Source organism: Sarcophilus harrisii, chromosome 2, assembly GCF_902635505.1.
Source record: "Sarcophilus harrisii chromosome 2, mSarHar1.11, whole genome shotgun sequence".
Classification (NCBI taxonomy): domain Eukaryota; kingdom Metazoa; phylum Chordata; class Mammalia; order Dasyuromorphia; family Dasyuridae; genus Sarcophilus; species Sarcophilus harrisii.
Genome location: NC_045427.1, coordinates 114,714,943 through 114,729,796, shown reverse-complemented (window position 1 = coordinate 114,729,796; position 14,854 = coordinate 114,714,943). Strand labels below are relative to the sequence as shown.

Genomic DNA, 14,854 nt, shown 5'->3' with positions numbered 1-14,854 from the left:
ATTGACAGAACCCATGCCAGGGTAATTTTTTACAACATTATCCCTTGCACTCACTTCTGTTCCGATTTTTCCCCTCTCTCCCTCCACCCTTTCCCCTAGATGGCAAGCAGTTCTATATATGTTAAATATGTCACAGTATATCCTAGATACAATATATGTGTGCAGAACCGAACAGTTCTGTTGTTGCACAGGGAGAATTGGATTCAGAAAGTAAAAATAACCCGGGAAAAAAAACAAAAATGCAAACAGTTTACATTCATTTCCCAGTGTTCTTTCTTTGGGTGTAGCTGCTTCTGTCCATCAGACAATTTAGTTTCTAATTCTGGTTCTGTGACTTACAACTCTGTGGCTTATCTAGAAAAGGAAGGCATTTCAGTAAGTGACTTCTAAGGCATCTTCCAGCCCTAAATCTGTGACCCAGCAGATTTAACCATTCTCTTCATGGCAGAAGTCTATGTTGAAAGAGGCTTTAAAAAAATATATATATATATAAGGCTTCAGAAGAGAAAAGAGAGGGTTCAAAAGCAAGAGCTAGGGATGGTAGGTCCTACATAAAAATTAATCAAATAAATTAATCCAAATAAATTGTCCTGCAGTCAAAGAGAGTCCTTGGGGGTCAGGGGAGGAAAGAAAGAGGGATACACACCCATGCTAAAGTTCAGTGACTCAGAACAGTTAAGGGATTTTTCCAACATACATACGTAGATAGCTACTAAGTTGAGATTTTTGAAATCATTTTTCTACTTCAAATCCAGTATTTTTTCTACCTAATCAGAAGATATGAGATAAAGTCCTGGCCCCATCAATTTGTGACCTCAGACAAGTCACTTTCCTTTTCAGAGCTTTAGTGTACTCATCTGTAAAACGAGGTTATAATATTTGTGTTCTACTGACTTTACTAGATTATTGTGAGAAAAGAGCTTTGAAATCCTTAGTGATATGTACATATATAACATGTTGTACCAAACAGTATAGTTGAAAGGTGGTGTAAGGATAATTTTGCCCATTATATGACCCCTACTCAATGTCAGTAAGTTCCCATGAAGATAATAGGAGCTTATCAATATTTTAAAATACTTTTTTCTCCAAATATTTTAATTCTAAGAAAGTCCTATTAGTTCTGACTAAAACACAACAATCCATTGTCCAATTGGACTGATGAAGTGCTTCTGTTATATCATGTATTTGTTTTTCTGTGCTTTTGGGGAATTCTTGAAGAAGGAATAGATTGATCTAGGGCTGAGGAATGCAATCTGATTGAGAATTAACTGCAAGTTGCATTAAGGGCTTACTTGAACAGATTTGGGAACATTTGATTCAGCTCATGACCTCACCAGACACAACAGCATCAGTGGAATAAAGCCAAGTAAAAAAGCAGTTTTCCCACCTAATCATTATTTGTGTTGGCACCAGAGAAACACAGATTTCAGCAAAACACATGTGTAAGCAGCTGGAACAGGTTTAGAACAGGCATTCCACTTGCAAGGCACTCTTTGGGCAATGGAAAAAATGGAATATTTGTCAAATATCCCTTCTTCACCTGTTTAAGAAGGCCATATAGATAAACATATCTTATATTTCTTCCTATCTTAGCACACTATTTCTAGTTTTAACTAAAATTTATTTTTAATTAAACTTAATCACCATAATAACTTCCACGACAGTAACCAATGATAGAAGTATTCATTCTTTTATGGAAATAATTGAATAATTACTTGCTGTTTAGTAACTCAGTCACGTCTTACTCCATGTGCCCATGGACTTTGTCCATGGGGTTTTTGTGACAAAGAAACCAGAGTGGTTTGCCATTTTCTTCTTTAGCTCATTTTACAAATGAGGAACTGAGGCAAACAGAGTTAAGTAACTTGCCCAAGGTCACACAGCTAATAAGTGTTTGAGATTGGATTTGAATTCAAGAAAAGTTTTCCTTTCTTCAGGCTTGCCACTGTTTCCATTGTGACACCTAACAGCCAGTAAACTTTCACTGAAAGGACCAATTTTGATTGGATAACAGATTTCTAGGGATGCTTTAAAAAATTAATATTTTCTTCTACTGGTTTTCTTAACTTCTTTAAAATCCAAACTAAAGTCCTACCTTCTGAAGACTTTCCCAATCCTTCCCTCTTTTAATTATCTCCTATTTAGCCATATAGAGCTTATTTATACTTTTTGGTTTACTTCTTGTCTTCCTCTTTAGATTCTAAGCTCTCTGAGGATAAGGTCTTTCTTTTGCTTCTTCTTGTATCCCCAGAATTTAGCACAATTTCTGGCACATAGTAGATACTTAATAACTGTCAATTGGTTAGTTTGGCACTATGGGAATTAACATAGACATTTGCTTGATACAATCATATTAAAGCACTACCAATCCATCTGTGATATTCACATTACCAGCAATGACAGTGGGACAAAACTCAAAAGCAAAAATTTCCCTGATTCGTCTTACACAGTATCTTTTGGTTTTCAGAGAACAGATTCGCCAAGGCTTAGAAGAGCTACAAAAAGTCCTGCCTGGAGGAGACACATACATGCATGAAGGGTTTGAAAGGGTAAATTTTTTAATAACTGTAAAACATAAATCTATATAATCTTCAGAATAACACATCCTAGCCAGAGAAGACACATGGATTAACTGGATTAATAGCAATAACAATTTTGCTTTGCTTTAGGAACTTGTAGGTTGAAGAGAAATATCCAACATCTCAGCTGATCTGACACTAGAGGTGAAGAACTCATTAGTTAATGCAAATCTTGGCAGACAGAAATAGCCCACAGGAAGTTCCCACCCTTTCCCCAAAGAGATATCTTTGCTGGTTGGTAGAATAAGGCACTTAATTTAATGAGAAAATGTCCTTCACTCCAGTATAAGTAAAAAGGAATCACAGGTTCACATAAAGTATGACCTAGATAATTAATCCAATGTGATATTAGCATCAGATCATCATCACTGATTAATCATGAAGTGAATCTTAGGCATTTAAGAGCCTTGTATCCAGATTCTATTCTGACTGAGAGTCATATGCTAATCTATGTGCATGAATATTGCATTTGAAATGCAAACCATGAATCTCTCTCTGATCATCCTATTCATGTGTATTTCAGGCCAATGAGCAGATTTATTATGAAAATATTCAAGGTAAGATGATATTATGGATTACCCAATTTTCTTTCATTTCTTAGTTTGCTCCTAAAATTGATATTTTATACATTCAGCCTTATACAGAGTTCCTATATGTAAGCTTCATACACAAAGAGGGTGGGAGACAAATAAGAAGATGAAGGACACAGGTTCAATTTGTCTCTTGTTTACATAGAAGAAAATTCCCTTATAAGTAGCAGAGAACCCAAGCAGTTACAGTAAACAATTGTCATTTGGGTTGATACCTTGTTTTCAAGCGTATATATGTCCCTTGGATATCTCTGCTACATGTGCAATTACCCTGCTGGTAATTAGCTGGTAATTTATCTGGCTACTAAATCTTTTTATCAGTATACTGACTATCCTATACTTTGAGGGAATAGGATTTATGTGCATTGTTTTTTTGCACAACAGCTATTTTAGATTATGCATATAAAGCATTTTGTAAATGAGGATGGAGGGAAGGATTGCTTAGTACTTATTGTTTCACAGCCTAATTATTCCTTTTTTTCCACCATAGAGAAGATTCTTTTTCCCCCAGGAATGTAGAATTGTCTATTTTGGCATTCTCAAAGTATCATACCTAAAGCTCTTTTAGGGAAATTGCTAGATAAAAATTATTTTCCTAATAATGTAACTATTAGTAACCTGGTAAAGCACTTCTTCTTTCTCTGACTACATATCAATGTGAGAACAGATTTTATTTACATATTTCAATCAAAACAACTTATTTTAGTTGATTGAATGTAGAAATAGATGAGAGACAGCTTCCTTCAATCTAGATATTAAAAGTTTGCAAAAATATTTAAAACAATATCATTTTTCTTACAAGCTTTTGTACTTTATAAGATTTTTTTCATGTTACCTTGTTATGTTAAAATGTAATGGGCTTATTTTTGTTACTTTTAAATGAAGATATTTAAATTTTTTTCATACTACAATAAAAGCAATAGATATGACTCATATAAACAAAAAATAAGGAGGTTCCCACTAATTTTCAAGAGTATAAAAGGATTCTGGAAAAAAAAAAATTTGTGAACCTATGGTCTAGTTGATCTTTTAAATCCAACTCAGATCATAGGATTATAAAGTTAGTCCTGGAAAGCCCTTAAAGATCATTTAAGCCCTACCCTTCCTTTATTATTTCATTCCAAATTACAACATGGAGACCTAGTATTCATTCAGCTGCGTAGTAATATTGGCCAGACACTAACACTAAGGATACATCTCTGAAAACATCTCATAGATTTTGATAGATGATAGATGCTGCAATACCATATTTTACAGTCAACTAATTCAGTTAGCACAGAATATCCTATAATATTATTCTTGTTATTATTATTATTACTATATTGTTCCTTGTGCTAATGCTACCTGTGGCATCATAAGTCTTGGTTATATTTTAGGAGGTGCCATAGTCCTTACAAACCTAGGAGGAAATTATTTAACTTGAGCTCCCAGAATTTTTTGTATACATACATGTGTGTACACATATCTTATATAGATATAACTAATTATAATGTTTCCTCTATTATCATGGGTTTAATTTTATGCATTTAAAAACTTTATTCTGAGAGAGTCCACAAGCTTCATTAGATTGTCAAAGGGGTCCATTTAGGGCAAAAATATCAAAAAAATATTCTGCTTTAGCAGGTTAATATCAACTCCTCCTTCTGCAGCTGGGCTGCTTACTTTAAAAGAATGTTTTACCAAAAGAAAAGAAAACCAAAGGAATTTATGTTTTCTGCACCAAGTAATTGCAGTAGCTCTGAATCCCAAATATCTTGCAGAGAATATTTCCTGGAGTAACTCACCATTCTTAGCATATGCCTTTCTCATGCTTTGTGCCTGATCTCTAGAAGGATCAGTGGGCCCTCCATTGTATTTTTTTTTTAAGACAACGTTTTCTCAGACCACTTGCTCTCTCTTGGGCCAAATGCAACCAACCGAAGAGATCTAACCATTCCTCTTGTGGGGTGTTTGGCCATTCTAGTTCTTTCCTGAGTCCTCTGCTCTAGCAATGAAGCTTCAGACCAGAGAATTCCCATTTATCGAGATATCAATAATGTAGTGGAACAATATTGGACACTGAGTCATGAGACTGGGACTCTGACACTAGCTGTGTGACCAACCATGGGCAAGGCACTATGTCACGGTTCTGACCTTCAGTTCGGACTGATGATAATGTTTTTATTGCCAACTTCATGGGACTGTGGTGTGTAAAGCATTATATGGGACCACATATTTAGAGCTGAAAGGGAGCTCATAAGTCATATAGAATGTGTCTGATAAGGGGTAACACCTCTTCAGAAAGACTTACATGGAGGGGGAACCCACCCTGTCCAGTCTGGAGAGAGCACTAATTGTTAGGAAATGTACACTGATATCAAGACTCTTCTCAATTTTCACTCAATGCTTATCTCTTTGGGTATTCCTTCTACAGGCTTGTAACTCATCTGTGTCTTGAATGCTTTCCTTAAGATCATTTCTTGAGTTATTATGAGCAAAAGAATTTATGACCTGGTGGCTAATTCTGGGAATGATTCTCCCTGACTTAGCTAGGCTGGTCTCCAAGTTACCAATCCCTACTAAAGGCTTGTCTGGATTGGTAGGTGCTCTTGGTGGAGAGGGAGTTATAGGGTCATCTTCATTCCATGATTACACTACACCTTATACAGAGTAGTTGGAGGCTGGGAACTTAAAAGAAAAGCATGAATTGAACCAGTTATACCCAGTGAAAGAACTCTGGGAGATGACTATAAAACCATTACATAGAATTCCCAATCCCTCTATTTTTGTCCACCTGCATTTTTGATTTCTTTCACAGGCTAATTGTACCCTATTTCAAAGTCTGATTCTTTTTGTACAGCAAAATAACTGTTAGGATATGTATACTTATATTGTATTTAATTTATACTTTAACATATTTAACATGTATTGGTTTACCTGCCATCGGGGGGAGGGAGGAGAGAAGGAGGAGAAAAATTGGAACAAAAGATTTGGCAATTGTCAATGCTGTAAAATTACCCATGCATATAACTTGCAAATAAAAAGCTATGATAAAAAAATTAAAAAAAAGAAGAAAAAAGAAGAAACACATGTTTTCTCCTGTTTCTATTCTAGTTGAAGCATTCTGCTTCCATAATATAATATATTGGTGACTAACCTAACAATACATTTACCACCAGTACTAAGGAAAGTGACTTATCTTTTATAGACTTGTTAGAATGAATGAATTTGCTTTGCATTTGGTAGGCTACCGGACTGCCAGTGTCATCATTGCTCTGACAGATGGAGAACTTCATGAAGATCTTTTCTTTTATGCAGAGCAAGAGGTAAGAGATTGGACTTGCCTAGCCATTGTTGAATGCAAACCCATACTCCTGCACAGCCTCCCACATCCTATACTGATCTTGAATCTCTTCATACCAGTCAAACATAAATGTGGTTCTTCTACTATCTTGTAAGTTCCATGAGGTCATGGACTATGTCTTATTCAAATTTTGTAGGTCAGCCATCACAATAAATCAGCCCTTTAACCAACATTTATTAAGTGTCTATCATGTGAAAATCTGTGCTACACTGGCAAATAAAAAGAATAGAGAAAACTCTTCTTGCCATAAACTTATGTTGTAATGAGAAAGGCAATGAATACATATAAAAATAAAGAGGAAGAACACAGAGTTAATAAATTCAAGTATGTGTATATATACACACATATATTCGTGTATGTATGTATGTATGTATACACATATGTGTGTATATATTATCCAAAAATAGTTTGGGAAGAAGGACATAGCAAAGTTGGGGAGAGATTAGAAAAAGCTTCATGCAGTCTCTTATTCCTAAACTGAATCTTAAAGGAAGAGAAGGACTCTACCTTCTACCTTTAATCTCCCATTTTTCTTGTATATATTTTACTTGTACATAGTTGTTTTGTTGTGTTCCCCATGAGACTGTAAGATCCTTCAGGGTAGAGAAAGTCTTTTACCTTTCTTTGTATCCTCAGCCCTTAGCATAGTGCCTTGTGTATAATGAGTACTTAATAAATATGTATTAGTGACTGACTTGAGTATTTGAAGAGGATAAGAAATAATTAGGAAGATTGCCTCTTTAAAAAAAACAAAACCTGGCTAAGGAGAACTGGATGAAATTTAAAAATTGGGTGCCAGAAAGTTAATTTGAAGCTAGAGACACTAAACTCTTAACTTTATACTAGAAAAAAGCTCCCTGGGGACAAGGATCTACTCTTATCTAAACTTGGTTTCATTTATAGTAGTAGGATTATTAAAGCCTATTTTAGGCTTTACCCAATCTTTGTTGAAGAAAATTTTAAAGTAATTTCTATTCTAGAAAAATGCTAGATGTTATTTCCAAAATTTCTAAAACCTTTAATGTCTTTTATATTCTTCCTAAAAAGTGTTCATCTATGCCCAAAACCATTATAATTTTGGGAAAATATTTTTTTTTCCAAGACGGTTGTCTTTCACAATCAGTGTTGGAGCAATTAATGGCAACTTCTATTTATATAGTGCTTTCTGCTTTCCCCTCCCCAAAAATTTTATAAGGAAGATAATGAAATTATTATTAGCCCAGTCTCATATATATGACCCAGATCTACAAAGGGCCTTTTCAGAGCCATTTAGTTATTATCATTGTTGAAAATCAAATCTTTATGTTTTGATACTTAAATCTAGACCTTTCCATTATACCTTATTGCTCTGTGTGTGTGTGTGTGTGTGTGTGTTAAATCTATAGAAACTATAGTTTGGTCTGGGGAGGGAAGTTGGCAAATATAACCGAAGAGCTAAATCTGATTGCTTGTCTAGTTTTCTAAAGCTAGGAGTTAAGAATGATTTTTTTTATTTTAATTTTAAAATATAAAAATAAAATGAATTTAAATAAAATCTAAATCTTATTTTAAGATGTAAAAACTATTTTAAACTCATAGAATATATAGAAATAGGTGCAGGCTGGATATGACCCTCAGGTGATAGTTTTCCCGCTCCCATGTAAATTATCATGCCAAAAAAGCAAGTATCATAGGTCTCCAAAGGATCTGCAAGTTATAAATATATCTTTTTTTTTCCCAAATAGAAACATTGGTACCATATTGCTAGCATAGTTTTCACCACTTTCTCCAAATATTTTCCTACTATAGTGAAATGGAAAGAAATCAATCCAAATGTGAGTCCTGGTATATAACTACCCTTAACATCCTACATTATTTTTTTGAGATCTTAATCTTTAATTAGGAACAGTGACTCAACCAGAGTTTTACAGCAATTGGTAGCATAGTTCATTGAAATCTAACACATGACATTTAACATCAGTATCCTGTGTTATATATATATATATATATATATATATATATATATGCAAGCAAAGCACTCTTTAAATGAAACTGCCTATATTTGTGTGATAGTGAGGGAGGGAATTTACTTAATGAGTGAAACGTGGAACTTATATTTAGGAAGTCCTGTTCTTTCAAGTTTTAAATTTGGAGTTTGCCAAAATTTTAGCCAATAAAAGAAAGAACCTACACTTAGGACAATCTTGACTCAAGTTTACTTTGAAGGACTGAAGTTCATTGCTAGTGGGAGATGAGGTCACTCTCTAATCAGAAGAGCAAGTGAATGAGCAACACAGAGATTTAGAGGGAGATGGATCCAATGCAACTGGGCGGAACAGGTGCTGACCAACATACTCATCCCCAAACTGACAAATAGCTGGCAGTTCCTTTAACTTAAACTTTTTCACATCCAGCAAAAATTTGTTCTGCTTAGAGAAAACTCTGTTGGCAAACTGGTTTTTATTTCAAAGCACATAATATTTTTCTAAAATTTTTATTTTGGAGGGAGAAAGTAATTTAGAGGAGGCACATTTCAAAATTTTGATCTAAATATGTATTAGGAACTAAACAGATGAGGAGCAATAATATTGGAACTAATATGGTATGCATTTCCTGAATATTTGGCAGATGACATGCTTAAACTTTTCAAAACTTGCCTATGTGGTAGGTACGGAATTTAGCTTAGTTTGGATGCAGAAAAGTTCAATATAAAAATCCAAGGAGGAAAAGGCCAGAGATGGAAGAGATTTCTGCCTGCTAGAAATCTCTGCATAGGGAATGGGGGAAAGGAATTTTATATATGTCACATGCATAGACATTAAATTCAGAATGCCAGATGCCAATAAAAGCATGCTTTATGGAGGAGAGAGAGAAGGAATAAAATATAAAAAACAAAACTCCCATTCTTGCTTAACCACACATATAGTTTGGCTAGACTAGGGGGTCCAAGAAAGGGAGGAGTAAGAAAGGAGATTGGACAGGTAGATTAAGATTAGATTATAAAAGGATTGCTAGGTCAAGGCTGTGTTTAATTTTGTGGGCTGTGGGGGGGGGGGGGCAAGTGCATGTTTTGGATCAGTCAAATGGTAGTTATGACTAGTCTCATCACTGAGGTAAAGGAAAATTTTATGTATGGGTGAAAGTAGACAGTGGTGATGTAGGGGTAAGAGCCCTTGATTTGCAGTCCAAAGAATAAATTTAAATTCCTAGTACTTATTTCTGATGTGACACTTAATCTGTCTTTATTTTAATATCCCCATGAGTAAAGTGAGAATATTTCTCCCTGATTCTCTATTTTATGATCCCACCAATACTTATAAGCCAGGAAGCTAAGCTATAATATGGCTTGGGAGTTATAGAAGGGAAGGAAAAAGAAGGTAAGTTATTTTCTTCAATTGAATTCAGCAAATATTTACTTAATATATATTATAACTCAATACTATGTCAGGTAAATAAAGTTGTCTTCCTATTCCTAGTGCTGAAATTCAAGCATTTGGTTATCTTTTGCATTGTTTTCATTCCCTATATCATCTTGACTTTTAAACTTTGCTTTCAATTGCTGATTAAGGGAATCTGGAATATACTTTTAATTTCCTCAATTCTTTTCAGAAGTTTCTTTTTGCTTGCCTTTAAGATGTATGGCATTCAGGTTTTCTGTGATGTATACCAATTGGACATTAAACTATCTTACATCATCCTTCACTAGATTTTCAAGAGCTTTGTCAAGTCACTTCTGCTATGGTGATATTTTATTCTTGTCCTTGGTATAAATTCTTCTTTAATTCCCACCTTTTCTGTCACATATATTGCTCCAGGCAGGTGCTAAAATGTTTTCCTCCCTACTTTCTTTCAAAAACATGAAGGAATATTTTGATTAATAATAGTTATAACAGAACTGACTGTTTTGAATTATTATTTTGACATAATTTGTTGTTAGTTGGATTTATAGAGATGTTTTGGAATTGTAACCTAAATATGCTTATCTCTGAACTCAGTGGCTAAAGAGTAAGACCTCTTGGTCAGGAATCAGGAAGATTTGAGTTCAAATTCATCCTCAGACACTTAATAGATCTATGATTCTTGGCTTGTCATTTAACCTAAGTTTACCTCAGTTTCCTTATATATGAGAATATTTACCAGAGTTGTAAGGATAAAAAGGATTTTTTTTTTTTTTTTGTAAAGTGCTTTACAAACTGCTACATAGAGCCTAACTAGGTGGCACTGTGGATAGAGTGCTGGGCCTGGATTCAGAAACATTCACTTTCCTGAGTTTAAATCTAGTACCTTCAGACATTTCTTAGCTGTGTGACCCTGGGAAAGTCACTTAACCCTATTTACATAATCTGTAAAATGAGCTAGAAAAGGAAATGGCAGACTACACTATTATCTCTGTGAAGTAAATCCCAAATGATCAATAAAGTGTTGGATACAACTGAAAATGACTGAATAACAAAAGCTTTTAAAATCATTTAAGACATTGGTGCTCTTTTCATTATGGGATTCATTTTTAGGTATGATTTTGGGACTTCATATTCATTGAATGATTTCATTGACATTGGAGTCTTTAAATTTGCCATTGTCAGATTTGGTTAACTTCTCAACTTCATCTTTTATTTTTTATCTAATCCAATGAAAGTTAGAAATGAAAGTTGTTTTATTTTGGTTTTTAATGACAATTCTTTACTACTTCATAATACATTATTTTATAAATTGGAGTTGTTGACATTTCTGACAAGAAGCAGTTATCAATTCTTTGATTATAGCTGTTGAAGTCTGTTTTCCACTTTGTGAAAACTTGTATGAAAGTACTCATGTCTTCACTCTGTTGGTTTAGTTGGTTTGGCGGTCAGAACAAATTTCTATTGGCAGGGGAATGATATTTCTGATTGGTTGCTATGTGTCTTTCCCTCTTATGGCACCAAAGACAAAGAAACATCACTTATTATCCTATATTCTGTGCCAAACCAATCACTGTTATGGTTTCAAATAGAGTCATCTTGTATTCCTGTCCCTATATCTGTTTCTGAGATTCATGGGAACAGTTTCATTGTTTTACTCTGATTATGAGTGTAGAACTAAATCAAAGATTTTTACAATAATTAAGAAAGGTAGTGTGAATGTCAAGGTGATTTTGGCTACTCTTTAAATAATCATTGAATTGATAATAAGTTGCTCCTTCCAGTCTTCAGACATTTTTGCATGCCTTTTTTTTTTTTTTTTTTTTTGCTTCTCAAGTAATGTCTTATTTTCTTATGAGTGTTTTTTCATGATATAAATGATTAATATTTTGTATAAAATGAATAAGTACATAATTGAACTCTACTTAGGCCATTGGGTTTCTCATATTTTGAGATATCTCAAATAATGATTAAAATATAATTGCTTAGTGATAGAAATATAATAAAATATACCTATCCTAATATATAACTGGCCTTTGATTTTACCTCATGAGATACAGTATGATGCAATTGAAGATCAGTGAACTTGGAGTCAGAAACCTTAAGTCTTAATGCATAATGTGTCCTTTAGCATGTAAAGTACCCTTTTGAACCATATTTTTTCCATCTATAAAATCCGCAAAAAAATTTTGCATTGCCTACTTCATAGGACTGTTGTGGGAAATGAGGCTGTCATATTTCTGTGCTGGCAAAAGAAAAATTTATCCTGAAATCTGAAAAATACTTGGCTGCTTAGTATATTAAATATCAGACTAATGTGTAATTTATATTATTAATATATAGACACATTAAAATGTAATATGGAAAGTATAAGCTGTCCTAGAATATTTAAGTTGTTTCATGTATTTTTAATCAACTTAGTTCTGTGGCCTTTTCTCCTTTCTAATATTATTTATCTTCTCCTAGGCTAACAGATCCCGAGACCTTGGTGCAACTGTCTACTGTGTTGGGGTGAAAGATTTCAATGAAACCCAGGTATGACCAATGGTTTTTACAGACTACAATTGGTAGGAAAGGGCTAATTTAGCTGCTCCCACAGGCAGTTGCCTCCACTAAAACCTTGCTCCTATGTTTCATCACAGCATAGAGATGGTCTTGGAATCTTGAAAGTCATGTTAGTGGAGCACAAATCCTGATAAGTCTTACCAAGCTGGAAAGTCTTTGAGTATGGGCTTGGCAATGTACTGTGTGTCTATTGTCCAAGGATCAACTTGCTGAAAGGCTCATCACCAGATGGCTAACTGTTGGGTGATGAATATTTCCTGCCACAGGAATTCTTTAAAGTATCCACTATGGTGTGGAAGAGTTGAGGTCTGTCAGTGAAGAGAGCACCCATTCCAGCAAAACTATATTATTAGAAAACTAATCAAATCAAATAAAACTATCATGGAGAAATAAAAGTTCCAATAAAACTGGAACAACCAATACAGAGCCTGGCATTAGATGATCCATGTCCTTTTTGATTTGACAACTTTTAGATATGTTAAGGAAGAATTTGGTATGTATGTGTCTGTCTGTCTTGTGGTTCCTAAATCACGAATACCTATACAATGGACTATTGTATAAAATATAAATCATGCACATAGAATAATCATAGCTCCAGTGCTGGCCATCTGATATAATTCTCTTATTTTACTTTTCATAAGAAAAAGCAGGAGTGAAAGAGGTTAAAGCCTAGGCAAGAGATCTATCAGAAAACCTTATCTTTAGGTTTATTTAAAATCTAACCTCTGGGGAGTAATTATTCTAGAGGAGATGAAAGAAGGACTAGAGTGTCCATCAACTACAGACCTAGTACTCCTAGATAGAGGGAAATCACTTCTTGGAGAGCCTTATTACTGGGATGAAGATTTTAACCTAGTCCTAATAATCTACCAGTTATCATCACATAAGGGGATCTTGAGACTAACTCTTATTGAGTGGGAGAAGGTGGGATGGATGCTCCATTAGTATATATATAGTAACAGTTTGAGTCACTGAACAGCTCAAGGTTTACTGTGTGGGAAGTATTTGAAAATTAGGATAGTTAAGAATGAATAGGGTGGGATAGGACTACATCTTCAGAAGCCGCTAGAATTGTTGCTTTGGAATTCCCATTGGTTCTAAGAATGCATATGAATTTTTCAGACAATTTAATGGAAAGTTTGCTAACAAGGGAAGATTTGGTGCAGGAGGGTGGTGGACTAGCTACTCAACCTCCAATAAGGAAAATGTGACCAGCAAATATGGGCAGATGTTAATCAGAGGCTAGAGAAGTGGTTAAAATCAAAAGTATATAAATATTGGAAGTCGGAGTGATAAAGCAAAAATATATTAGATTTGGTCTCAGAGAACACTGATTCCTATTGAAGCTCTGGAAACTTATTAGGGGTTCAATCTTGAATTGAGCTAACTTTCCAAGGACTCTTACAGATTTACTGTTCTCTTAGGCTATGATCAAAAGGTCATAATAGATAGGATTTACAGAGACCAGGAAAAGAGCAATCAGAAAATATACAGAATTGAACCCATTGACAACTCATGAAATGATTAAGTAAATAGCCAGCAAACCAAAGATCCATAAGATTTGGGAGAAGGCAGAGGCATTTCCTCCACAGTAAGTAGTGATCAGGATAGAATCCCAGTGGAAATCTAGGTAGACAGTATGATTGGATTTAGAGCCTGAAGAAGGCTTCAAGAACACCCAGTTGAAACATTCTTAATCTATGTGGTATTGTAGTCTATGTCAGCACCTAATGCCTATGCCTAAGAATGGACATCTTGTCAAAATAATGTTTGTTGTCTACTTTTATAACTGAAAGAAATGCTAATGTTTTGCTAGAAGTTTAATGAAAATAAAGTATTTTTTCCCAAGTTCATGGAGTCCAGATTAAGAACTCTAAGCAGCCCTTTTCCCCTTATCGAAGAATTGACCCATTGGCTTAGATCAGGACCTGCCAATAAACAAACCAAGTGAGAAAACCAAGACTAGAGCCTAGGTCCTCTTGACTTCAAATGTGATATAATTCCTATAGTAATATAAAGATAATAGTAATATACTTTTCTTTTAAAGTGAAGAAATTGTCAGATGGTAACTAAAATTGGCCCTGGTGTCCAGTTTCTATTGTTATGGAGCACTCCCACCCCTAAAAATATCTTGCATTGGGGAATGCTTTAAGAATAGAATAGAGAGAAAGGAATAAGAAGGGGTGAAAGAGAAGGGAGAAGGAGAAAGACAAAAAAAGACTGAGAGAAATAAAAAGTAGAGACAAGAAGGAGGAGGAGGAAGAGAAGAAGAAAGTGGAGGAGATGGAAAGAGACCAAAAAAGGATGAAGAGGAAGAATAGGGAAAGAGAGAAGAAAAGGGAGGAAGAAGAGAAATAAGAGAAAAAGGAAGAAATAGAGAAAGAATAGAGATATGAAAAG

The 14,854-nt window shown here is 34.5% G+C and overlaps 1 protein-coding gene across 5 annotated transcripts in view; it reads left to right on the top strand.

Annotated features, from left to right (window-relative positions):
* The window catches only part of ANTXR1 (ANTXR cell adhesion molecule 1), a 277,518-nt gene that overhangs the window by 55,331 nt on the left and 207,333 nt on the right, over window positions 1-14,854 (top strand). For all 5 annotated transcript variants that reach the window (XM_012539935.3, XM_031950625.1, XM_031950622.1 and 2 more), the window contains exons 4-7: window positions 2,468-2,549; window positions 3,103-3,136; window positions 6,395-6,474; window positions 12,356-12,424. In XM_012539935.3, coding sequence (XP_012395389.1) covers window positions 2,468-2,549; window positions 3,103-3,136; window positions 6,395-6,474; window positions 12,356-12,424 — 265 coding nt within the window. The remainder of the gene's footprint in view (window positions 1-2,467; window positions 2,550-3,102; window positions 3,137-6,394; window positions 6,475-12,355; window positions 12,425-14,854) is intronic.